Source organism: Pseudochaenichthys georgianus, chromosome 6 (assembly GCF_902827115.2).
Source record: "Pseudochaenichthys georgianus chromosome 6, fPseGeo1.2, whole genome shotgun sequence".
NCBI classification, from domain to species: Eukaryota; Metazoa; Chordata; class Actinopteri; order Perciformes; family Channichthyidae; genus Pseudochaenichthys; species Pseudochaenichthys georgianus.
Genome location: NC_047508.1, coordinates 13,889,617 through 13,917,262, shown reverse-complemented (window position 1 = coordinate 13,917,262; position 27,646 = coordinate 13,889,617). Strand labels below are relative to the sequence as shown.

At 42.7% G+C, this 27,646-nt stretch overlaps 2 protein-coding genes across 4 annotated transcripts in view; both read right to left on the bottom strand.

Annotated features, from left to right (window-relative positions):
* Positions 1–2,103: 2,103 nt before the first annotated feature.
* LOC117448637 (fibroblast growth factor 6-like) lies at positions 2,104–10,540 on the bottom strand. Its single transcript, XM_034085974.1, has 3 exons — positions 9,738–10,540; positions 9,076–9,179; positions 2,104–7,065 (listed from the first exon to the last, which is right to left on the bottom strand). The coding sequence occupies exons 1-3, from the start codon at positions 10,081–10,083 to the stop codon at positions 6,889–6,891; spliced, it is 627 nt and encodes a 208-aa protein (XP_033941865.1). The 5' UTR covers positions 10,084–10,540; the 3' UTR covers positions 2,104–6,888.
* A 936-nt stretch (positions 10,541–11,476) lies between these two features.
* The window catches only part of LOC117448125 (solute carrier family 45 member 3), a 55,610-nt gene continuing 39,440 nt past the window's right edge, over positions 11,477–27,646 (bottom strand). For all 3 annotated transcript variants that reach the window (XM_034085261.2, XM_071203465.1, XM_034085262.2), the window contains 4 exons: positions 18,330–18,520; positions 17,589–18,252; positions 14,380–14,645; positions 11,477–14,275 (listed from right to left, as the gene is read on the bottom strand). In XM_034085261.2, the coding sequence (XP_033941152.1) occupies positions 13,874–14,275; positions 14,380–14,645; positions 17,589–18,252; positions 18,330–18,520 (1,523 nt within the window). In that variant the 3' untranslated portion in view covers positions 11,477–13,873. The remainder of the gene's footprint in view (positions 14,276–14,379; positions 14,646–17,588; positions 18,253–18,329; positions 18,521–27,646) is intronic.

Below are 27,646 nucleotides of genomic sequence, written 5' to 3'. Positions count from 1 at the left end.
TTTTATATCCTGCTTCTTCACTCATACTCTCCAGTACAGGTTAGCTCTGAGTGTTAGCGATGCTTGCTAATGTAAACACAGACCATATTACTTCCAGAACACGTCGCGCATTGTTTCTGATAGCAACGTTTCTGATAGGACCGTGGGTGAAAAGCCAGCCCACATTTCCGCTATGACGTTAAATCCGCAGCAAATCTGGATCAGCTCCGTTGTACCCCCGTTTTTAGAGATTTGGGTACGGAGGAAAAGAGAGAGGGTTTTATTTGCTGATACTTTGTGAGTCTCCTTACACACCAGGGACACATATTTGTGTATAAAAGACATCAAAAAGTGCATTTTGCATAATAGGGGACCTTTAAAGCTAAGGTGTGAATGGCAGATGCTAAATGAGTAGTTATGTTGTGTCACACTCTTGCATCATGAAGAGTGACTCATAGCTTATTCATTATCTGTACACACTTCCCACGTCTCTCACTTCCGTTCCCCCAGAGGTGGAAGAAGTGCTCACTTATGTAGAAAAAGTGTAAGTGTAGTGTAAAAAATACTCAGTTATATATGTAAAAGTAGAAAAAGTACTCATTATACGGAATGGCCAATTCAAGAACCATACATTTAAAATTATATGTGTTCATACCTTGGTTTTAGCTTAACATGTAATAATACATGATATTGTACTAGTTGATTTATATTTTGTATGAATAAACTAAATCTGTAAAATATATGTAGTCGAGTAAAAAGTAAAAAAACATTTTCCCAAGAATGTAGGGTAGATACTCAAAAAGTACTCAAGTAAAGTACAAGAAATACATTTTTTACTAAAGTGTGGTACTTGATTGTACTAAGTTACAATTCACCACTGCATTCACCGCAGCACATTTCTGAGATATTTTGTTGGTATTTTTACTTTACCTAATAATAGGTGTAATAAAGACGAACGTCTGAGTTGTTTTTAGTTTGCTGTGCTGACTTGGAAAAGCACATGTTTATCTTCAGAGGAATTTCCTTGGAAGAGCTGCTTTATTTAAACCGGGTGAATATATATACATATTTATTTTGTATATGTTGTCTTTTATGGTTGCTTATCGAAAAAGTTTGACCTTTTAGCACATCCGGCTGACCTTAAGTGCCCTTACTAAAAGACGGTACATTCATCTAATTTAGTATTTAATTCATTGTAATGAAATAGCAGTGTACCAAATGAACACAACTTCTATTTACCTAGAATTAGAGACAAAATGTGACGTCACGTCCAGGAAAGTTGCTATGAAATTACAAGTAATATATTAAGAATAGAAAAATAAATAAAATAAAGTATTAGTGCAAAATGTGATCTCATTTCTGTTTAGGTTCATTATTATCTGAATGTTCTCTCAGACTCCTCAGAAAGTCGCCCTTCAAATATGCATTAACACACGTGTCTGTGTGATTATCATTGTAAGCATACATCTCTGAAAAACATTAAGAGCCCACTCCACATGATTCTTAAATATCAATCTCTACATGTATGGCAGCCATTCCATTCCCGTGTCTGTTGAATTCCAACACAGAGAAATGTTGTCAGTAGTTTATAGAATAAAATTAAAATGTTTTTAATTTTACTCAAACATATACCCATACACATTAATACAAATACAAATTAAATCTATTATTATTATTATTATTATTATTGTTAAATAGTCAAACCAGAGAAACTGATAATCCTGCAATGGTCTCTTATTTTTTTCAAGAGCTGTATATATAGATATATTTGTATTCCTAATACCTTAAACATTTAATCAAATAACCGTTGCACATTCCTTCTTAGCTCTTCTATTTGTACAGTTACAGGGTACATATGTGTTCAGTATTTTGTTTCTGTTTGTCTTTGCACCAATACATAAACCAATTCCATTGATGTGAAAAGCAACTTGGAAACAACCCAGACTCTTTCCCAGAAGAAGGCGCCACATACTTACTGATGGTAACTAACTGTACGTGACTTTGGATTGAGGTCAAACGTTGAACAGTTTCTGTAACAATCTGTGAACAAGAAGCATGACTTAGCACAAAGGCAACTTTCAAGCATTCGATCACAGAACAGCTTTTAAAAAAAAACGTCTTTTATTATCATCTCAGGAATACAGTCGACTGCTGTGCACAGCACATACGTACAAAAATAAAAGGAAAACCATTTGTAATATAGTTTTTACTTACTCATCATCATCTTTTTTCAGAAACAAATGATTGGAGAAGTCTGTTGTTTCAAACTAATTTACAATCATTTCAATAATCGGAACTAAGGCAGAAGGTGAGGTATATGTTAAAAAAGAGGAGGGGGACTCAGAGGAAGCACTCTTCCCTCAGTGCAGGAATAGAAAACTGAGAGAGAAACACAAAGGCTGCCGGCACACAGGGGCACGCACACGCACACACACACACACACACACACACACACACACACACACACCAATCTGATCCCAGATCCTCCCACAGACCTCTAGTTCCCTGCGAACCAACACATTTTAAACCTAGCCGAACAGGTATGATTAGCACAATGGCAAAATCAAGACACTGAATCCTAAATAAAAGGGGGGGGGACATATACCTAGTCCATTCAGAACTCTATGTGCATAATGTGGAATCAAGGAAGTAAGGGTTAATGTTGAAAGGTGACATACCATTAACTACCTTCTCTCAGTTACCGCTCTATCGTACAACCTTTTCTGCCTCAAAACAGCTTCATGCTAAAGTTGTAGAACTTCTAACAGAGTCATATTTCTCAAGCTTTCAAAATCTGACACCAAGCTGAGTAGCTTTCGGTGTAAACAGCCTAGAGGGGCCATTCTTACTTTGCAATACCCATTCAACTCATCGTTTGTTGTGCTAGCAGTGTTCTCTGACAAATACAGCACTGAATCAGAAATGTCATACAGTCATAAACACAATGTTGTCAAAAACAGCACTGTTGATCTTGCATGTCTGCTTGTTTCGATGAAAGAGTATGAAGAGAAACTACGGAAGCCAGGAACCTTTAGTTGTATGTGAAACAGGTGGGGGGACATTTCCCAGGTGAACATAAACGGTTTTGTCAGGATCATTTGTATTGTTGTAATACTCATTTTGTCCATTTTGTCATGTTTTTTTCCTGCTGATTTTAGATCGCCCAATTAATGCGAATTGTATGTACTCTGTGTTTAGAATTTAGAACAAATGTAAAGTGAAGTGGAAGAAAACATTCATTTTTGTTAGTCCTAGGACATAAATGTAGTGTTGCACTTCGGCTTCTTGTGGCCTAAATAGGTACTACAACAACAAACGCTTTTTCACCTGTCATAAACACAGGACACTATATTTTTTAGATCAGGCTAATACAATTGATCACCAAAATGTATTTTCCCACTTGCCAGTCAGGGATTAGAAATATAATCCGTCCTTGCTCAGTAAATGGCACCATAAACAAAAACACATTTTTTTAAATGCACCTTTTGTATACTTTGACAAATCAGCACAAACACTCCTCCAGCCAAATCCTCACTGCCACAAAATGAGTCCATACAAAGCTACAAGTGATCATTCGCTGATCAAAGTGCACTTTTATGCACAGTATATAACAAGAAAAACGGACCAATTATCAGTGGTGTAATATTCAATAACATTAAACCTGACAGCCCGGGAGTGTCAAGCTGCTCTCTAGATCACAGTATTCAGTCCATCCAACAACCTGTTCACCTCAAGAGTCCCTTTCCTGGAAGCATTCGATTTGTTTTTTAGGTGATCATTTTGCTACATAACTACCAGCTCAAACCAGTCGGTGCTTTCTTCTGACAGAAACCCACTAACAGCCTACGTTATGCTTTTTCCTCTACTGCTCGTCTGTATCCTCTACTGTGAGGAGGGTACAGTACGTCAGCGCGCAGTCAGACAATGCCCTGTTATTCCTGACTCAAGGTCAATTGATCTGATACCATCTCTACTGTCGCTTTGGCAGAAACAGAACATGACAGGAGCGTGCTCAGTATGCACACGCACACACACACACACCTGCTTACAAACACACTTCTTCTGGAAAGATACGGCACGTTTGTCTCTGCTACTCGACACAAGCTGGAGCTTAAAGGGCACATGAACTGTCCTACTCACAGACATGTAGTCAGTGCGTTACAGTAATGTTAGAAAGGGCACAAGGTCAAATATGACCACATACAGTATATCTATAACAGCCTGGCTACTTTCCCTTTACCATATTTCACAAACTGGCCTTGACTGGTGGTTTGCTACGTACAGAATATTGCAAGTCAAGTACCACAATGTAACAACTGAATTCAAAATCATAGAAACAAAATCAAGCTCTATCATGCCATATTCGACATTAAAAAGACTCTGCTCAGGAGTATAAAGGAGTACGAGAAAAGTGCAGAATCATTCACATCTGCATTGCACATTACAAGACAAACATTTATGCCTTGATCAATAAATAACACAACAGGTGCAGGGCCCCGGAAAACAAAAAAAGTGGTTTAACATCGACCAGAAAACATGCATACATCAGTTATGCAAAGAAAAGAAAGCCCATATCTTTGACCTTGGTATATAAATGGCTGAGATGAATAGGAGGAGAACCCACTGCGCTGACCCTCCAGTGTGAGGTCGATGCTCAGGTATTTTACCCCGCATTATTCACATCCTTGCCGAGTTAAACAAACAACCAGTGCCACATGCAGAGTTCCTTATAAGTCCTCTGTACATCATTGCTATCTTCAACTTTGCTTGCTCTTTGCCCTTTCCACCCCGGTCTCCACAATGGAAAACTACATTATCTGAAAGCGGAGTGCAAGCACTTCAAGTATGGTATGCTGCATACACACAGTGCGAATGAACATTGCAAACAAAAACCCTTGGGTTTACTGCTTTTTGCAACATTGCTCATAATTATAAGAAGCTTAACTGTGGCTAAGGAGGCCCTGAGAGAACAGACAATTATTTAAATATGATTAAAAAAGGTTTGCAAGGATAATCATTTTACTTTCCTTACATTAAAAGAATAACTATAATAATGTCCTGGTTTTGGAAAGTTACACATTTTCTCAAGTGTTTGTTGTAGTTATACTGATTTTGGCAACAAGAGGCTGAAGTGTAATACTAGCCCATTTCCTTTCAACGACTAAACGTATTCCTCCACTCTAAACACAAGGTACATATTACTGTGTGTCTTCTGGCTAAATGTATTATGATTATATCAATATATGTATAAATCGTGTTTCAACCATAACTAACCAGGAAAAAAGTCTCCTGACGAAAAAGAAACATTTATTCAACAGCAGAACTGGTTTTACCTAACTAAAAATGTATAAGCAACTTGAAGAGATTATCCTGGGCAGCACATAGATCAGATTTAAACATATCTGCAGATTTGTTTTCCTCACTTGCCTCTCAGGGCTTCCATATGTCTTGCATTTACAAAATATATGCATGACAATGTATACGTAGCTTTAAAATCTTGGATCCAAAAGCGCAGTCAACATCTTTGAAAAGTCAGACAGACCATCACGGTCATGAACTGAGAAGCAGTTTCCTACACAACTTCAAATGAATGCAGCAAACCATTATATTTACAGTGAACTGACAACTCAATCACCTCCTGTGTAACTTCACTTGTTTCTGCATACATGTGCCAAACATACTCAAACCAGTGTGAAGTCCTCCGCTCCCACTGTCACCTTGCTATCAGGTCAACATTGCAAAAAGAGAAACCTTATAAATAGTCAAAGTACCAAGGCTATACACCAGATACACCATATTTGACCAACTCAGTTTGAACTGCAGGGAAGGACACAGCAGACAGAAACAGAGGACAATCTTTCTCGATAGTGACAGGTCGATGATATTTTGTTACAGACGCTCGCTTGAGCTGCCCTTTTCAAGTTGAGCAGCTCTCCATCTGTGTAATTCCTCACACATACTGGGAATAAAAGCATGCCCACATACTGTATATACCACATACTCATTGTAAAAGTAAAACTGGGGATTGTCAAAGCTCCCTTGGACATGATAGGGGGGGGGATGCTGACTCTAAATCTAGCTTTCCATAATAACAAGAGGCTCCACTGGGTTCTGTGCAGTATAGAGTCTCAATGACTTAATTGATCTAATTATGGAAAGAAAATAAGTGGAGAAACCTCTGTCCCTTCAGGAATTGGGCTAAAGCCTCCCGGTGGTGTCTGAGGGAGAGATGACTTGCGTTTCATTCCTATTTCTGACTTGAGCACCGCGTTTCCTGCATGCAAGGGTAAGGGGGCCGCAAGTAGGAATTCAAGGCACCACCACCTCCTGACAAAGCAAAGAAAAAACACCGCCATATTTGCAAGTGCTGTAGTTGCCCTGACCGTGAAGGAGACAATTGAACAAAGAGGAAGGGAAGTGCTCAAGTCCTTGATGGACGACAACAGAAACATATTCAGTAAACAGGCATTCTTCTCTGTCGAAATGTCATGCACACATTTCTCTTTTTCTTCTTGCTCTTCTTCTCAGGATATAGTGCTTTGAGGTAATAACGTATCCATTTCATTTCCAAAAGGATGAACTGTCATCTGCGGACAGGCCAAGGACTCAACCAATTCCAGCAAGCACCCATATAAACTGGGGATGAATGACGCCTCTCCATCCCCTCCATAATCACAAAATTATGAAAATCATAAAGCAGCAAAGAATGGCATTTCCATAATTTCTAATACAAAGGAAGCTACCCAAATATACATATAAAGTTTGAATAAATACTATCAGATATAGTGGTATTTCTTTCTTTTACAGTCTGTGTTGTCTTTTGTGTTTGTACGTACGTATATGGTATTTATGTTACCTGGGAAATATTCCACATGTGCAAAAGAGTTTGTTATTGCCAGTTTGTGCTCATCATATCCGGGGTAGGAAGTGCGTTACAGTCATGGCAGTGGTGGCCTTGTGGCCCCTCTTCACGCGGCCATGCTTGCTGAGTGCTATGTAGGAGCCTCTGTAAACCAGAGACTCGTAGGCGTTGTAGTTGTTGGCGAGCATGCTCTCCTTGAACTGGCACTCGTCATGGAAGACTTTCTGGAAAGGACAAAGAGACAGACAGCCGGAATTTGAATGAACTGCTTAAAGAAAAATAGACAGTTTGTAGTTTAAAGATATGATGACAAATAGTTCAAAGGTTCTCTAAAAAATGATGTGCAATGCATACAAATATATATATACACATTTAGATTACACAGAGCAACATAGACAATACAAAGTCATCTTTATGCAATGTCCCAGTAGCACCAAGCATTCTTATTAGATGTGTTCTAATACATCTGCTGATATTTAACACATGAATCGCTAACACTTCATCACTCATACACAGATAATAGACTCACATTGTGTCTGCCAAATTTCAATCAAATGTTAGTCTGAGGAAAACTAAACCTTTATTTAGTTAGAAAAAAGATTGCCACCACTCTCTTGTTTGTACTGTAAACATGTAGCTAAAACCAGCATATGATTAGCTTAGCATCAAGACTGGAAACAGCTAGCATGGCCCAGTTTAAAGGGAACTTAATCTGTCATACCAACACGTTTTAAGATCACCAGTTTACAATCTTATGTCCGCACATAACCACATATTACTACAATGCCTGTTTAACGCATAACTGGGGCTGATAGATCCATGTTTTTAACATTTACAGACCCAAAGAGAAGAGTGTTGCCCTATGATTCTAGCTGTTATGCTAAACTAAGCTAATGGTTTTCCACAGCTTTTAATTTGACAGACAGATAGTGGGGTATCAATATAATCACACTAATCTAAGTACACTAATTTGCCAATGAGAACAATATGACGTTCCTGCCACAGTGCTGACAGTACATGTCTTGTACCGTGTGCAGCAAACACTCCCCATCAGAGCCATGTGGCCTAATTCAATCTCTTATCAGATCCTCAGCCCGCTCACAAGCTAACGCTTCATCACTCACGCGGAGATAACCGGCTCACATTGTGTCTGTCAAATATGTTGGCCACAGCGAGCAAAGCAGCGGCCATGTGTCAGCAGGGCTCTACTAAACACAATGTTTCCCCCCCATGTACAGGAACATTCGTATATTAATAACCGTCACTGCTCCAGAAGCAAACCAACTACATCTTCCACAGCGTACAAATGAGTAATGCTGACATAAAAGATTGGCAATATAATTCAATGAAGTGTGTTTGATAGAGTTAAAGAGTTAAGACGTTATGGTGCAAAATGCCAGCAGAATTTCATATTTAAAAACATCCAGCATACTCAACGTTAGGATCGAGGGACTCACATTTACACACAGATAATGAAATAATAATAATAAAAATGATCACATAACTTAAGAGGTTGATTTCTGTAGCTATTCCTAAATAAATTGTTTTAAATCTGTGTAATATTAACAGTATATATCCTCATTGGTGCTCTTACACCTTTTAGGAAACCTGTAAACTGTCAGAGCTCCATCACTGTTGTAACGCTCAAGTGTCTCCATGTTTTAAATCGAGGTGTTCTTTGAGGATGACAATATAACGAGTAGCCTACATTTGCAGTTTGCTGAGAATGGCACACAATCTTAAGGCTATGAGGAGATAACGTTTATTAAAAAATGTTCACTAAATAAAAGGCATTCACTTGAATTTAAAAGGCCTGTTTCAGATTACTTGGAGGCTGGAGAAGGAGCCGTTTGTAAATTGAGCCTTTCACTGATGTGTGTTTGTGTGCACTGCCCTTCAAAATAAACGCTTTGCCGTTAAAATCGATCTCCAGCTCTGCTGACAGGTTTCATTGCGTCAGGGGGGTTTCCCTCCCCCTCTTACACACATACGCATCTGTTAACCTCATCATTATTTACCCATAGGCCACCAGGCCCTAGCATACTTGCTTGAAATAGAGCTTTATAAATTCCTGATGATATTAAAATATAGGCGATTTCGCAACACATAATGAACAGCCCCCCTGCAGGCAGAGAGGGCAGCATCCCAAATAAAAGAGCTGCAAGTGCGTCCTATTTCCAGGCTCCCAATAACCAACATTACTGGACAATAAATGAAATACTGTGCATACCTACCGTTCCGTATAACCTCCCACGGCTGTTCATTGCGACAAACCGCTCACTCTTCACCCCACACAGGCTCACCACTCCTCTGTCCACCGTGGAGATCTCTATTAAACCTGATGCAAGACAAAGAATGATGACATTAGAGTGAAAATAAAATACTCACCGACCGTGTTGATTTATCATGGTGACTGTAGCATTGTGTTGTCTCTCTACTCTGCGTCTATGGGTGTAACCTTGCAGTTCGCTGCGCATGCATGCCGAGCCTTTGTTCTGCATCTTTCACCCCATCTTACATTTGCACCCAATTAAGCGCATTGTGGTTATTGCAATAATCGCAGTAATTGCATTGACGTGCACGGCTATTGGTCTCTGGACCGCCCTCACAGGGCTGCGTAAAAATAAGTTGTGTCTAAAAGCGTCCATACATTCATGTCATGGTTGAGCTTGGGGGAGAGGGGGAGGAAAGGGGGTGCTCAGCACTGATGGATATACTTATTTCTAATAGATTTGTATTTCCCTCGGAAGACATTAATTCTCCATCTCCATCAGAGTCGGGTGACATATGATCATGCACATTAATAGAGGGGATACACTAGCCTGCTCATCGCAGATCCATGCTTATTGACTCTTTCCTAATGTATATTGCATTACATTGGGGAGGTTTAACTCACTGTACTGGTTTTCATTATGTACACCGTTTATCCTGCCGTCGGGGAGGACCTGAAGGTGAAACCCGATGCCCACGTTGCAGTAGAGCCTCCGCACTCTTTTGATGCCCAGCAGATAGTCCGTCTCCCAGTTCAGCTCCGGTTTCTCCCCGGAGATCCCCAGTACAGAGCGGGAGAAGAGGGTCTCCCATCGTTTCTCCAATAAAGTTGCATTTGTCCTGCTGCTCGGTAAAGGGTACGCTGACACGATCCCCAGCAGAAAGCCCAGGAGAACCACCGCGGTCAGCGTCCAGTGCGGCGTGCCGGCCTCGCAGGACATACTGACGAGGAGCCTTTGCGCAACGGCCATCCGGTTTACCTTCGGGCCACGTGGTCGAAATTAATGACCCTAAAAATACCGCTCTTCTTGTTTTGCTTCCTTCGGCATGCTGGCTGAGGGTTATTTTTGGAGCGCGGATCAGGGCTTTGGGCATGAAACGCAAGCCCCGGTGCAGAGGAGGAGAGGAGACGGGAGAGTGCGCGGCAGAGCTGGAGGTGATGGTGATGGTGATGGTGAGCTTGGTGCTGGTGATTACCATGTTTTGCAGCTCCTCCGCGCCTCTCTCTCTCTCTCTCTCTCTCTCTCTCACACACACACTCTCTCTCTCTCTCTTCCCCCCCTCTCGGTAAGACTTCGGAATAAATCCTCTACCTCTCACCAAAAACCCCGTTTCAACATTGCCAGGGCGAACGCATCCCTGGATGACATCATGCAGACCGCTGGGACAATGCAAGGGTAGAGAAGGTGCTGACAGCAGGAAATATACCAAGTGTGTGTGGAGAGTTGGGGGGGAATAGTCTAACTGTCAAAGCTGGACTGGAAGGGGAGAAAGCTTATTGGTGACGTTCAGTGGCCGTGGGCCGCGATGGGGCTGCTCCCAAATTGGGTCGGTGGTCATATGTCTGTCAGGCCGCTTCCTTATTTAGAAGGAAGGTGTAAAAACAGGCCTACTCGTCACCGGAGAGCAATGACAGGGCTCTTGTGGTCCCACTTCTTCAGCTGCGACGTTCGAGAACTTCCCCCTCAGTAAATGTGGGGTTTTCTGGGCATACAAAAGAGATTACCAGAAGGGTGCCCCCCCGATCCGCAAAGATCAGGGTTCAAGGCCTCAGTGTGGGTCAGCACCCGCCCTGCTGACGTGCCCTTGAGCAAGACTTCCCCCCTCAGCTCTATATAGCAAGGTTGGGTAACGGAGGCCCGGGCTGGCATTTTAATAAAGTATCATATTTTTATAGTCCACCATAACCGGTGCATTTCCCATGGTGCATTCGTGAGAACTACAAGGAACAAACTGGAGAGGCCCGTCATGAAATGGCTCACATTGTCAGGATGCCATTCCCTGCAACATGAAAGCCTATCGTGTTTTCCATGTAATAGATAATGCCACCAGCAGCATGCCCATGCGTCAGTGAGGTCAGTGCAGTTGCGCACCAGCAGGCTCTTCTGCACACATCAGTTCCCCGAGACCTCCAAAGGAGGGCGCCATTTACAAGTTCATTGGCTCTAGTTCTGTGTACAGCCTTTAGACTTCGTGTCTGTACGGTCTGTTCACCAAAATACATAGGGATTTTGGGACATTTAAAACTCTAAAAATGAAGATTATAAATCCAGAATGCACATCATTACCATCATTGGAGATAAACAGACACCATTATCATCAAGTTCAAAAACTGTATGCATTAATAATGAACAATAATCCAAATGAGTATTATTATTTTTAATATTGAGAAGGACAATGTTCGATAAAATTACTCAAGGACAACATCTCATTAACAATGCAGTTCATTTATTTTGTATAAAATCTATTTGGTAACTGTAATACACAATCTGCTGAAAATATCGTTAAAATGTAATACAACTTTGTGTTATGGCTGAATGCATTTATGAACACAACCTGATCAATCACATCAAAACACAATGACTTCTGGCCTTAACATAGTCAGACCATTGGCACTTTCTTTATATGAAATTAAACCGTTTGGTTGAGAGTAGAGACAGAAACAGCTCCACCCATAAAGATAAATGTAGTGTTTTTGTTATGTTGAACAAGAATACAGATGTCAGTTAAGAAGAAAGAAGTGGTTATAAAGACCTAGATAAAGCAGTATTGATCAAAATGATGGTTTCTTATTTGCACCAAAAAAAAAAAGATGCAACGTTTCAGTTGTGTGTCAGGAATAAGGTTCTCAGCCATTCAGGTGTTCATGTGAATAACAACCACAGGGGGACATGTCTGACAAGCTCTGCAAAATGATGGTGAAGTAATCAAAGCAACCAGATCCAATATGAAATGATAAAATAAATTATAGTTTGATGATGCTTCTATACCACATCTATACAAATCATTTATCTTTTTCACAGAAACCGTTTTCGCCCCTGCACCTCAGAAAGATGCCAAAGAGGCCAATAGTTTAATATGCGCTATTTTGTATTAAAAGCATAATAAATAAATACATATGTACAAAAAAAATGTTTGCAAAATGTACAGGCACTTGTAAAACAACCTTTTCTCTGACACGTCAGCTTCTGAATTCAATACACAGTGCTTTCTCTCGCATCGTTCTCAGTAACCAAATATTGCTATTTACTGCGTTATTTTCATTGTTTTTGGTCTTTAAGGAATGGTTGCTATGAAGTGAGCTTCCATCAGAAACCCCCCTACATGTTTACATACAGCACTATCCGGATGTCCTAGATTGTCATTTGGGAAAACAGTCAAACGTAAAGGTTTAAGCAGCAGGGAAAGCGTATCTTCAGTGGCATGAAGACAGGATGGGACACTAACACACATGTACTAACCTGAGACGACTGTCCTGATCAGAAGCATAGTTGGACAGGATGAGCAGCGCGCTAGACTAGATGATTTGTTTATTATCTAGACAGAGGACGTTTAATGCGGTGTTTCCAGTTCCAGTAAACGGCTTCTTTCTCAAAACGCCACAGTCGATAACCTCACCTCAACAGGTTGCATAACTAAATTCCCATAGGGATATAAAGTAAGTTTGTATACAAAGTATTTACAGTGAAACTGTTTATTATTTAGTAGATGACACTAGATAGTGGGGAGGGTAACATCAGATTACAGCTGCATTTTTTTTAAAGGTATGCATACAAGTCATGTAATGGGGAATACTATGCAGCCTGTAAAAGTGTTTTATGACGTACTCGGTGGCTCTGGAGGAGCCTTGTCAAGTCCCAGAGAAAAACCTTGATCTTAAATTAGATTGAAAAGATAAAAAGGAAAGCTGCAAATTAAAGTGAGGGCATGGAGTTTAAAGAGGATGGCACTTAGGTAGGGAAGGTATAAAAAAAGATTATTCAGCAGGGCTCCAAACTCACTTCTTGATACCCTTTTGGCACAGCATGGTATTTATCAATGAGATGAACCAAATCAGACGGACTGGCTAAAGTGCCAGAGTGTGTGTGGTGCATGCAATGGCTTGCAGCAGAAACATGTTCATGCATCAGGTAACCAGCGAGTACAGTACACGTCCTGCCCTCACTCCAGCAGCGACACCTTGAACCTATATACAGTCAGAAGCCCTGTATATCGCTGTATTAAGGGAAATGTAGGCAATAATTAATCACTGGAGTACCGCCGTTGTTTTCCATCCTTGACAAATGCAAGCACACAGTGGTCAATGTGATATGAGACAAACAGGCTGCTCTTTAAAAAAAAAAAAAGGTGGATAGTTCAGGATCAGAACATTAAAAAAAACACCAGAAGTAGCTGAGGTTGAGATCAACAGTAAATCTGTTTGTGGTACCTGAGGAAAAAGACGATTAGTCAGAAACTCTTTTAGAAAGACTTCTTTAGAATGAATGTGTGTCCATAGAGAACCACACCTGACCTCACAGTTGGTGTTGACTCCCAGGTAGCAGGTAACGACACCTGCTCCAACACGGAACTGCACGTCATTGGCAGATAAAAAGTCTATTGTAACTCTTTTATAACCTGACACACTTCCCGAACGCAGAGCTTATATTCATAAAAGCAAACACTTTTCAAGGCGTTCTGGAATCAGTAGTGCATTGTTGAGTTCCCGCCCATGGAACCTGAATGATTGATATATTATAATGATTCCATTGCTCCCAAGTCTCAGCTTTTAAGGTCCTTTTGGTCAAAGGTGATTTGACTGCCCAAATAGATGGCGATGGCACCGAAAATGGCGGAGCAGGCGATGTAGGCAGTGACGGACTGCGCAAACTGAACGATCATGCCCATGAAGAGGGTGGGGAACACCTGAGAGAGGAGGAAGGTGCTGTCTAAGATGGCAAAGTCCAAACCCACGCCACGTTTCTCAAACCCCGACTCCACCTCCTCCTGTTCCGTGCCACCGGGGCTGTGAGACGAGCCGTTCTGCTTCAGGGGACCGGGGTAGTACTCGTAACTGTCCTTGTTGAACAAAGGGAGCGTGTCTTCCACAGGAGGCGAATAGTCCCGCTTGGGTGGAATACCATTTATATGCACGCTTTTGGTTTTCCTTTTTGGCATATAGATCTGAAATGAGATAAGAAAGGTGTCAAGTCGCCAAAATATACAGATTAAGGGCCTAGAAAAATACATGTGGACACATCCTCCATAGTTAAGACATCTTTACGTACCTCTTTCTCCTTGTGGTAGTGGCAGGTGAGCGTGTAGGGCAGAGTCTGCAGTGTGGCGTACGCATATCCAGTGAGGGAAGCCATTACAGTGACCAAGACCACACTTTTGGACAGGCAGATGACCAAAGCAGAGAAGGTGAAGGTCACCATGCTGCTCATGTAGACCCACCGAGAGCCAAAGCGTCGGACCAAGCGACTCATGACCAGGGAGAAGAAGGTTGAGGTAGCACACTGCAGGAAGAGGCCCAGGCTGCCCATACGGATACCTGGAAGAATACAATGGAAGTTGTGTTTACATTAAGTCGTCAGTACAGATGATCTTGGATGATACGAGGGCACATTTCCACTGCAGCGGGTAGCCCCGTTTAAGCGTCCTTAAATCGTCCTCAAGCGGCCAGGCTAGTTTTTGGTGGTTTTTCCATATAGCGTAGCACCGGCTAGCGGGTTCTTTTTCCGGCCCCATAAAATCGTGGTTCTATCAGACCAAGGCTGAACTAGTGACGTCAACACTCTCGACTGCTGATTGGTCGAGAATCGTCACGAGATCGCGCGTGAGATCATCCCTAGCGTCGCATATATATCTAGAAGCAAGCTTGCAGCATTTCTTATACACAGCATTTTTGTAAACGAGGAGCTACAAAAATGGCAACGTCAAAGAAAAGCACACCGAGGTGACGACGTTCCTACATCTCATTGGGGATGATCACAGCGGGAGCTCGACGGAACAACTCGAAATGTGAAAAAAAGCCGACCGCCCCGCCTCCACTGCGTTGCTACCGCAGGTACTAAACTGTAATGGAAATGCGCCACGGCCAGCGAGGCAGCCTGAGCGAGGACGCTTAACGGGGCAGTGGAAATGTGCCATTAGTCAGTTACAGTTGACCTGAACACGTATCAGTGATGTTACTCTTGTGATGAGTCTTAATGACAATCTCATTCCCAACCCATAGTAGCAATGGGACACGTGAGGAAAACCAACAGTCACTGCCACTAAAGGTAAACACAATGCTCAAGCAATAATATTACAACTGCTTCTCATAAGAAACTCACCCAATGTGTTTCTTAACCAGTCCAGAACAATCACACAAGCGTGTGCAGCCTCTATTTGACCTCTGCCACGACACTCGATGTGAACATGAGCATTTACATCTTCAGACAATCACAGAAAGCTAGTTTGCAGTCATGACAACATTGTTATACATTTTAACCTTAAGGCTTGTGTTTGCTGATGGACAATTGTTCCTTCTTTCCCGTTTATCCACACACATGCTTCACCCCTGAATACATTGTCTTTTTTCATTAAAGTAATAATCTGGAAGAGGGAGTGACGACATGTCTGGCTTTTATTTCTTTCTGCGTGCTATCGGCCTGATCTCAGAGCAGTGATGGTCAGGAGGTCAGCAGCGGAGCAGAGAATCACTCACGTGAAAGGAGTACCTGGATCATATTACTGCTGGAAGGCAAAGCTGCCGAGCCCACTTCACAAACACTACAGAAGCTAACGAGCACCCTGCGAGATACGGGGCAGAGCTACAATGCTGCTGAATCTGTGCAAAGGGAAACTGCTGCATTGTGGGTTAAAGCTACTTTGTATCCCAGTAGGAACACGATCACAACAAGAGAAGCAGCTACTGTTAAAACAACACGCCACTACAGACACAACAGAACACTTTGAGCAACATCTGCAGGGTGTAAGATGTGGTTAAATAACGTCTGCTGTGTTTCAGATTAAACAAACGCTCCTGGCCTCAGAAGTGTGTGCTTTGGCCGTCTAGCTGACTTGAATGAACATGCTCTTTGTGTGCCGATTCCTTGACATTCATTCTTTGCGAGTGTGACATTCCTCGTGGTCCAGCAGGCACAGGGAGGAGAGACCGAGGGAAAGCAAAAAGTAAACAAAGTAGGGAGGGAGGGAGGGAGAAGAAAAGAATGTGGATGGAGGGATGAAAATGTGAAATGAAAGAGGGAGAATGGTGTGAGAGAGAAAGAGAGGGTTAGGGGAGGAGAACACAGGTGGAGGGCAGTGGGAAAGTTACCATTTAAATCAGAAAGGAATGAGGGATGATGGAAAAGGAGACAAATGGTGGAAGAGAGGAAGTTTGGCTGAACAATAAACTACACGTGACTCCGACATGACTCACCGTGTTAATAAATATCATGGACAATAGTTCTAACTCGTCAATTAACATCAGCGAAACCTTTCCCCTTTTACGGTTCTTTCTCAAAGTGTCTGTTAAAATCTACCAAAGAAAGAAGTCTTCCTCTTACACCACTTACAGCAGATTCGGTTGGGTCTATCTAAAACGTTATAAGTAGGTAGAAACATAGGCACAACATTTGCAAAGCTTTACACTTCGCAGGATTTGATAATCAAGTTTAAAGAGCAGGAACAGGAAAAGCTGTATTCTGTTGGTGCTATTTATAAGTGCCAGGGTAAGCAGTTATACCTGAAACTCCCTGGAATGACAATGCGATAAACATACTTGTCCAAAGGCATACCTACACAAAATGTTCACCATCTCATTTAAAGTGTCCTGACAGAGAATCTATGGCAACTTCTTCTCTGCTGTCTGACACTTTGACAGCAGCAGCAGCAGCAGCAGCAGCAGCAGCAGCAGCAGCAGCAGCAGCAGCAGCAGCAGGAACACGGGCTCCGTCCTCCACCGGTGCCCGAGGAATGTGAGAGCATCCTGCCCAGCTGGGACAGCTCAGCCAGGACCCCGAGCCACTTTATGGTGGAGGAGGTGAAGACATGTTGACCAAGGAAGGACATGTCTCACTAGCTCAATGTGAGTTTGTTTCATTCCATGTTGTCACGATGAGGCAAATGAGAAAAAAACTTTGATCGAAAAATGTTTTCTGTACCGTGTTACCAGTTCTGTACCAGGTTAAAAAAGGCTTTGTAATGATTTTGTATCTCAGTTCCTTAAATAAATGGATTTTGAGTAACATGCCGGGAAATATAGGATGCCATGGTTCATTTGTTTGTTGTTGTAATACTCATTTCAGCCACACGAGGCTGAGAAGCACCCCTTCCTCGTGTAATGAGTTCTTTCAGGGGAGTATTCATTTCTTCAATTGGAACAAAAGGGACATAACAATTGACAAAAAGAAAGAAACCCAGAAAAAGATGTTAAAGATAAAAATCTTGGTCGAAGAAATGAAGCGAACATAACACATTATTGTACTGTATAACGAGGAGATCTGACCTTCATCGTATCGTTGCTTGGACACGCTTCCCGGTGATGCGCTGGGCACGCCCTCGTACAGGCCTTCCCCCACAAAGTCTGTGTAGAAAAGCATAAAAGACATGACGGCCATCCAGCTGCAGAGCTGAGCCACACACAGCTGCCGCATCACCCGCGGGACGTGGCAGTAGCTCCTGTAGATGGCGGGGGTCATGGTCCAGCAGGTCCTCAGCAGGCACAGCAGGGGGCCGGACTTCAGGAGCCTCAGCTTGCACTTCAGCAGGTAGCAGCAGGAGCGCGGCACCCCGCACCGGGCCCCCTCTATCGTACCGGGCCCAGCCTCCAGCTGAGATCCAGGTCCCGCCAAGACGCTGCTGGGACACGAGGGTTCCTCAGACACCTTCATGGTGATGAGCACACTGGTGACGAAGATGATGATGAGGATGGAGAAGAGGCACTCGGCCTGGCCTCCTAGGTAAACAGAGAGCAGGCCACTACTCCAGTCCAGTGAGGGGAGCAAATATCCCACACAGCCTCCCAAGCTGACCATGAAGGAGAACATGGCAAAGGCCTGCCCGCAGTCCTCCTCGTCCTTGTAAAGGTCCGACAGGAGAGCCTCTAGTGGTGTGAAGCACACCTGTCCACAGAAGTCAAGAAGCCCCACCCCGAGGATAAGGAAGCCCACCTGTAGCGAATGGTAGAAAATGTATTAATGCCCGTCTTGTAGGAAGAATTCATAAAGACAATAAGCAGGTGTCTTACCTGGAGGGTGCGCCCGCCCCAGGCGAAGTGGGCAGCCAGTAAGTCAGCGTTGGGAATGATGAAAAGTGCCAGAAGAACTCCTAAAGACAGCAGCCAGATGAACGGCCGCCGCCTTCCATAACTGCTGTTGCACTGGTCACTGGCTGAGCCAATGAGAGGGATGAACAGCAGGCCGAGCACTGGACCAATACCTGTGGACAGAACCAGAAGTACAATGTGGTTAGGACAGAAGAACACAAGGAGGAGAGAAAGATGCAGGTGTCAGGGGCAAAGTAGAAAGAAATGTGGATATAGGATATAAGGTATTTTCCTTCTAAAGCACTGTCACACTTGTCAAATTGGTATGACATCTTTGAATCACACTTAGCATTTCCACGGATACTTTCAGAGCAGATGTTCACAATATCCCACGCCAGAAACACAGGCGTCGGATCACATCGCTGTCACTTTTAGTGGCTTAAAACAGCTTCTGACTGGAAGACTGGTGTTTCCCTCAGCATGTCTTCTAACAGTCGTGTCTAATCTTCCTTGCTGCCGCCATCATCTCAGACTGCTGCTGCTGCTGCTGTTTTCTCCAGATGGCCGCTGCCTGAAGGTAAGCCTCCCTCAGCTCAGCCTCCACACGTTGTCGCTCTGGCTAATTAGAACACACCATGATACATGGGATGTTCACATACAGCCACACATGCAAGATCGAACGCCACCCGGTCTTCGCAACAGGGTTCGACTTTTAAGAAGTAGCCTGTGGAGTTTTCATTATAGACAGGGATGATTTTTCTTCAACAGGCAATTTGTGTACGGCCATATTTTGAATTCATGTCTGGGCAAACGTTAGTGCTGTCAATATTTCGGTATTTAAATCAAAACCAATTCTGGATTCAGTAGATAGAAAAGATTATTTCGTCATCTACTGCAGTCCACTGTTTAGCAAGTCATGGCATGAAAGCAGATAATATTTTGGTTTTCACAACATCAATTCAAACAACGACAATCACATCTTACGTTGATTGATTTTTCACCTGATCCGTAATGCGTGCAAGACATCAAATACTAAGAATTCTGGGACATTTGTATCAAAACATTGCTGTTAAAGCACCACAGGAGTGAGAAAATAACTCCACAGCAAAGAAGAATTAATGAAATATGCAACCTTCGAGCTTTCTACAGTTTGACAAGAAACCCAGACAACACTTTGTGCCTTTCTTGTGTCTGAGATAAAGCTTCAAAACCTTGAAAAGCAGAAAGCCCATTCAGAGCGACGGATAGACAGACACGAGGACTGCAGACCCCCACCACATTTCTTCTTGCTGCAGCTGTGAAGGCCCGTCATAACAATCCTCACCATACAGCTGGAAGACTTACTGCCTCACATATATCCCCACTCAGTAGCTTCTCACTGCTATATTCTATACATCACACCAAAGCATGCTTCACAGCAGGGGTGGGGAACCTTTTTCCTCTCAAGGGCCATTTCAATGTTTTCAACATCCTCCGAGGGCCGTACAAATTATTGACCTCTGCTTAAAAATCACAGCCCATTCATTTGGCCTTTCTTTCATGCTGGGCAAAGAAAAAGCAACCTCTTAATCCAGATATCTTGCCATGACTCGCGCATGCATGCACGTGCACGGTGTGGCGTGACCACCAAACAGAAAGATATGGACACAAGATGTGTGCAAATGTCTTTAGTTTCCTATCCATGTGGACATGATTTAAGTGGGGGGGGGCCTAACCTCCTCTAGGGCGGTTCAGGGGGGCATGCTCCCCCGGGAAGATTTATTTTTAAATGTTGAAGTTGAAAGCATCAATCTGGTGCACTTTGAGAGCAACATGAAGAGATCTATGGAAACATCTCTCAACACCAGATGAATCAGAACTGGAAGCAGATTTACTTTTTGGATATTTTACAAATCACTCCTTTTAAACTGTATTTTTGTTTATTAATAACAACTTTTTTTACTGTCATATAGTATTTTATACCCGTTTACTTTATTCTCTTGTTTTTTGATAACTATTATGATCATATAAAGATGTGCCTTTAACTCACTGGTTGGAGAAAAAGCTTCTTATATTCGTTAGCATAGCTAGCTAACCAGATGCTAATAACAACAAAGTTATTGACTGTATGATCAGTATGACAGATGAACAGATCGCCACCGGGTTCTCAACTAAAGACACAGCCACGCAGAAACTGCAGCATGTGTACGGCTCCTTATGGGTACTGCAATTTTTTGAAGTCCCGGAGCGGCGTTCTGGTGCTCTCCTCTCCATCAGAATTGCACCCCTGTCAGACGAGACATATACCACGTTAGGCTCGTGTTGTGTTCAAGGACCATGACCGTTGCCAGGAAAAACAGGCACTCGCTTGTTTAATTATTTTGCGGTCTAGATTTCTTTAATTTTTTTCTTTTTTGCGTGTGTTTATAAATTACCTCGAGGGCCATACCAAATGGAGGTTCCCCACCCCTGCTTTACAGTCTCTGAATACATTACAAGCTGTCCACACACACACACACACACACAAATTAGAGTGTTGTTTAACACACACAATCGATATAACATGTGTCACATTCCCCAATGCACTTTGTTACTTATAGACCAAAAGAATGCTTTAAAGAACACGAGTAACGGACACCTCAGTGTCTTCTCGACTATCAGAGAGGAAACGAGAGAAGGACAGTAACAACTGGAGGATGAAGCAGCCAACAAATGCTTTCAGATAAAGTAGAAAGCAGCCATCTGAGAAGCTGACACTTATGCGCAGGGGAATTAGCTTCAACCCTCCCAAGACACATTATCTATCTTCATGCAGATAACACTCGGGCACTCCATTATAACAAAGCGAGATTAGAATTAGGTTGAATGCCATTTCCAGATTGCTTTACAGGAACTACACAATCACGTCATCTTTCTTGATATCACCGGCAGCTGTTAGAGGAGTAGAAGTGTATACCGTTTAATTCTTTATACTTGAATAGTCACTTCTGTGGAAGACGCCTTTAGTGAAGGCCATTTGGGATAGGATAATGCAACTATGCATACAAGTACACTCAGTTACAGTGAGCAAACATATACCGTACCAGCGATGCAGACTGTCAGTGGGGACACGCATGCCACTCATTTGTGAGCAACCAGACGAGTGACCTTTTTCTAAAATAAACCCGTCCAGCTTGATGTTTGCATTAGGAAGTGTTTGGATAAATTCCTCCAGGCTATTGATAGATTGAAAAGGTCTGACGCAACTGAAGCCACGAATACACAACCAGAGACCAAACTGAATTATACGTTATCCAGACATAATGGAGCAGTCATCAGCTGCTCCACGAGGCCACAGAGCTAGATTAGCCACGTTTTACGACTCTTCCCAGAATCCCTGGATGATGTCGGTGTGTCTCATTGGAAAAATGAGCAAAATCTTTGGTTTCTTGTGCGAAGAAAGGAGAAGGATATAATCACATTAACCACCCTAGATTAAAATGTTATTTTTTCATTGAACCCGTTACAGATTCCTTCCACAGTATACTCATTTTAGAGGATATAGTGTTGTAATGCAATATATTTTAAACATGTTCCTGCGCTTTTCCATTATCAAAAATAACTTGCCTGAAATACATTTCAAAATTGCATGACCACAATATACTTCTTTGAAGATGTCTGTGCCGTTTTGATTCAAACACAAGCTGCACGCATGATACTTATATTTAAAATGTGTGTATTGAATTTAGTCAATGTGTACATTTTCCACATTTTAAAAGATATTTCAGCAAAAACAATGTTTTCTATTTTTTTCCCTTTGTTTTTTGGTGGCAACCCTATTTTAGACTTATGCTAGAGGCTCTCAGTTTATCCCACTAACATCTTGCATCTTTTTATACCAAGGAGGGGTGTCTTTAACAGCAGGGGAACAATGTCTCTACATGTCTGCTATAATGCCAAATGCTTCTTCCAGTTCAGATCCACACTGTAACTCAAACTCCTGACAGATCCCATGCTAATAAATACAGGACATTACATAAAACAGCATAACAAATACTTACACACATATTACACCGTAATTACACTACAATTACACCCATTTTAGACATGGACACACACAGCCTGCCAAATGACTGTATCCCCTAGGATACGGATAACCATTTAAGTGTTCAAGGTCACCTATCATGCAATTTTTAGGCAATAGCATATGTCTCAGATATATAATAATGTATAAAAATAAAACTTGTCTCTGAAGTGTTTTGCTCAAAATACCAAACAGATTACCCATTCTAGCCATGCCTCATACCCCTTTATGTAACTTCATGTTACTAAAGTGCTGATTCAGGGTATAAAGCTTTAAAAAAAAAAAAGAGAGAGGGGGCGGAGCTTAAGCCTGCTCATGCGGGAGCCGGCTTCTTCAAACATACTCTCTCTAGTACTGGTTAGCTCTGAGTGTTAGCGATGCTTGCTAATGTAAACAAGACCAAATTACCTCCAAAGCAGGTTGGCATTGATTCTGATAGTGCTGTGGGTGCCATCCAATATGACGTAAATAACGTCATATCGGACGCAAATCTGAATCAGCCCCGTTGTACCGCCGTTTTCAGAGGTTTGCGCACCGTCAGGTTTATTCTCTGACACTTCCCTGACACACCGGGGACACATATTTATGTATAAAATACATCAAAAAGTGCATTTTGCATGATATGACCTTTAAGTGAATATATGCATCTGCCCTATAAATAATAAAAAAATACACAAGTTTACTTAGACCATGACGAAAATGTTATCCTTTCATAAAAAAGCAGATGAGATTTAGTGGAATCAAAGTTGCTTTTTGTTTTATAATGTTGGAGGTGAAGTGAATTCCATGAAATGTAAGAAGCAACCGTAAGGGTCGGTCTGCAGATGGTGGCTCTTCCTGCGGTACTTTGCTCTCCTGCTGCTTTTCAATTAGTGCCGATAACCACCTCCACAAAACAGGTGATTTGTGTTACGGCCTCAATTATGTCTTTATGACCTGCATGGAACGGAAGAGAGGAGCCCTGCGGCAACGGTACGCCTCCCCCTCCACCTCATAAACTTGGCTGCTATTGGACAAGTTCACATCTTTATGTATACTAGTTAACAGTCCTTGGACGGTACCAGTCTACTCCTCTCATGGTGTTTAAGGCAACTAATTAAATAATATTCAGGCCTGCACATAACTGGTGCGCAGGTGCACATGCGCACCTCCTTCAAAAAAAGAACACCAGGTCATTTGAACCAACATTGAGAGAGAGGAGAGAGAGGAGAGAGAGAAGAGAAAAGAGAGGAGAGAGAAGAGAGGAGAGAGAGAAAGATATTTGCGAGTTGCATATGAACTCAGGGCCGGCCCGTAGCACTGGTGTAATAGATGTTCGCCTAGGGCGCCAGATCTGTGGAGGCGCTGCGCTGGCAGCTCTGGGAGGGAAAAAAACATTTTTGACCGTTGGGGCTCATCCTAATGTTCGGCCTTGATGTAACAACATTCAGAATTAAGTAAATGTAACACCCTTTTCACCCCGGTTACACGTTTCATTCGCCCTGTACGATGGGCGCTGTAAGTGATGAAAATGGGGGATGTTGGCTTATCTGGCGCCCGCAGCTCACAGCCAAAGTGCGAGTGAGCGTGGGAGCGAGGGAGGGTGCACCGGTACGCGCTGTTGTTATTAGCATCTGGTGCTAGCTGCTCTAACGGATATTAGAAGAAGATGTTTCTACAATGATGTGGAGGGAGAGTCCTCTCCAGTCAGACCGAGAGGCTGATAACTTCAGCTCAGTGAGGTAAAGGACTCTGAGTGTTTAGATAGTTCACTTTAGTCCAAGTTATCTCAGTGGGTCTCAAACGTTTTGATCACAATTTATGTAAACACATATTTCCAAGGCACTCCTTTATAATTATTGGGATAAACAGGTTAGAAATCATTCCAATGTATACTATAGGACAGTAAACCAAAAATATCCTTTAAAACTGGAAAGATCTTTTTTTTTGTAAAAAAAAACAAAAAAAAACTGGAAAGATTTAAAAAAATGCATAAATAAATAAATGTAAAATAAAATATGAAAACAAAAATAAAATAAGTTACATTAATTTGTTATTGGCTATGGTAGGTTATTGGTTATGTTCACATACTTATTTGATTCCATCCACTTGTCTAAGATGACAGAGACTTTCGACCCAAACCCAGCTGTTGACTTGTGGATGCAAGCAGCTCATCGCAGACTCAACCAGAGAGAAAGTAGTAGGCCTACATCATCAGCTACCATGTCTGACAGAGAGGAAGACAGTGAGGAGAACAGAGAGGAAGACAGAGAGGAAGACAGTGAGGAGAACAGAGAGGAAGACAGAGAGGAAGACAGTGAGGAGAACAGAGAGGAAGACAGAGAGGAAGACAGTGAGGAGAACAGAGAGGAAGACAGTGAGGAGAACAGAGAGGAAGACAGAGAAGAAGACAGAGAGGAAGACAGTGAGGAGAACAGAGAGGAAGACAGAGAGGAAGACAGTGAGGAGAACAGAGAGGAAGACAGAGAGGAAGACAGTGAGGAGAACAGAGAGGAAGACGGTGAGGAGAACAGAGAGGAAGACAGAGAGGAAGACAGTGAGGAGAACAGAGAGGAAGACAGAGAGGAAGACAGTGAGGAGAACAGAGAGGAAGACAGAGAGGAAGACAGTGAGGAGAACAGAGAGGAAGACAGAGAAGAAGACAGTGAGGAGAACAGAGAAGAAGACAGAGAGGAAGACAGTGAGGAGAACAGAGAGGAAGACAGAGAAGAAGACAGTGAGGAGAACAGAGAGGAAGACAGAGAGGAAGACAGTGAGGAGAACAGAGAGGAAGACAGAGAGGAAGACAGTGAGGAGAACAGAGAGGAAGACAGAGAGGAAGACAGTGAGGAGAACAGAGAGGAAGACAGAGAAGAAGACAGTGAGGAGAACAGAGAAGAAGACAGAGAGGAAGACAGAGAGGAGAACAGAGAGGAAGACAGAGAAGAAGACAGAGAGGAGAACAGAGAGGAAGACAGAGAGGAGAACAGAGAGGAAGACAGAGAGGAAGACAGAGAGGAGAACAGAGAGGAAGACAGAGAGGAGACAGAGAGGAAGACAGAGAGGAAGACAGAGAGGAGAACAGAGAGGAAGACAGAGAGGAGAACAGAGAGGAAGACAGAGAGGAAGACAGTGAGGAAGACAGTGAGGAGAACAGAGAGGAAGACAGTGAGGAGAACAGAGAGGAAGACAGAGAGGAAGACAGTGAGGAGAACAGAGAGGAAGACAGAGAGGAAGACAGTGAGGAGAACAGAGAGGAAGACAGAGAAGAAGACAGTGAGGAGAACAGAGAAGAAGACAGAGAGGAAGACAGTGAGGAGAACAGAGAGGAAGACAGAGAAGAAGACAGAGAGGAGAACAGAGAGGAAGACAGAGAGGAAGACAGAGAGGAAGACAGAGAGGAGAACAGAGAGGAAGACAGAGAGGAAGACAGAGAGGAGAACAGAGAGGAAGACAGAGAGGAGAACAGAGAGGAAGACAGAGAGGAAGACAGAGAGGAAGACAGAGAGGAGAACAGAGAGGAAGACAGAGAGGAAGACAGTGAGGAAGACAGTGAGGAAGACAGTGAGGAAGACAGTGAGGAGAACAGAGAGGAAGACAGAGAGGAAGACAGTGAGGAGAACAGAGAGGAAGACAGAGAGGAAGACAGAGAGGAGAACAGAGAGGAAGACAGAGAGGAAGACAGAGAGGAAGACAGAGAGGAGAACAGAGAGGAAGACAGAGAGGAGAACAGAGAGGAAGACAGAGAGGAAGACAGAGAGGAAGACAGAGAGGAGAACAGAGAGGAAGACAGAGAGGAGAACAGAGAGGAAGACAGTGAGGAGAACAGAGAGGAAGACAGTGAGGAGAACAGAGAGGAAGACAGTGAGGAGAACAGAGAAGAGAACAGTCAGGAGAACAGAGAAGAGAACAGTCAGGAGGGTAGTGATGACAGCTTGTAGGATTACTGGTCGTGTTAATGTTGTCTTGTGTTCACCTCTGCACGTGTGTTTCAGTGTTCACCTCTGCACGTGTGTTCAGTGTTCACCTCTGCACGTGTGTTCAGTGTTCACCTCTGCACGTGTGTTCAGTGTTCACCTCTGCACGTGTGTTCAGTGTTCACCTCTGCACGTGTGTTCAGCGCGTGTGTCTGGCAAATAAAGTCAAGACCCCTCAAAAGTTACGGTTTATTTCATTGTAAGGATGAGCACCAAGCAACATCTCCAGGTGCTCCTTTGAGAACCAGGGCAAACAAGTGATGTGCACCCCTGATAATATTCCATTTGTATTATGACTTAAATGTTATACAGCTAACAGAGTCTTCAGACTGAAAACAACAACCTATTTATCTCTAGCCCCAGGACAATAGACTAAGTAATGCAAAGTAAATAAATGGCACTCAAGGGCTATAAAGATGTATCATTTGAAACGCTTGCACAAGGAACACTCACTTGTGTGGTCAATCAACCAGCCACAGAGAGCATGGTCGATTCATAGTGTGTGTGTGTGTGTGTGTGTGTGTGTGTGTGTGTGTGTGTGTGTGTGTGTGTGTGTGTGTGTGTGTGTGTGTGTGTGTGTGTGTGTGTGTGTGTGTGTGTGTGTGTGTGTGTGTGTGTGTGTGTATCGTGCATACACACAAGTACACTATGAATCGACCATGCTCTCTGTGGCTGGTTGATTGACCACACAAGTGAGTGGTCGATTCATAGTGTACTTGTGTGTATTAGGGATGCCAGCTATTATTCTAATATTCGTTACAGTCTCCATAACCGAATATTATTTTTAAAAATCGATTTTATTTATATATTTTCTTTTTATTATATATATATTTTTTTATTATTTATGTTTTTTTTTTTTTTCTGGCTTAGTTTCAACCAAAATATATATATGCTAATAATAGTAATAGCATTAATAATTGTAAATGGCCATTGGTCACACCAGTTTGTATTACTGTAAACTTGGAGGAAGCCTGCGTGCAGAGCAGACTGCTGCTGCAGCACGCTACACACCGACCCCCCCCCCCACCCCCGCCCCCCCTCACACGTGCGACTAAAGATGAACAAAGCGGCAGCCGGCAGGTAAAAAGAGTTCCTCCTTGTGGAACTACTTTGAACATACAAGTCCAAAGGAAGTTAAATGCAAGAAAAGATGTTGGTCTATCACAGCTCAACCTCAACAATGCGTTCGCATTTGAGTGCGAAGCACGCCAAAGAGGTTACAGAGAAAGACGCAGCACAGCTGGCCATTACCAACTTCACTTCAAGGCCACGTCGTTGTGATGACATGCTTGTTTGTTGTT

Excerpts from the sequence above, each read along its gene's own strand:
- LOC117448637 (XM_034085974.1), bottom strand. The coding sequence starts at position 10,083 with ATGGCCGTTGCGCAAAGGCTCCTCGTCAGTATGTCCTGCGAGGCCGGC. Across the intron at positions 9,180-9,737 it reads ACATAATGAAAACCAGTACA|GTTTAATAGAGATCTCCACG; the intron begins GTGAGTTAAACC and ends GTCTTGCATCAG. Across the intron at positions 7,066-9,075 it reads GTGGGAGGTTATACGGAACG|AAAGTCTTCCATGACGAGTG; the intron begins GTAGGTATGCAC and ends TGTCCTTTCCAG.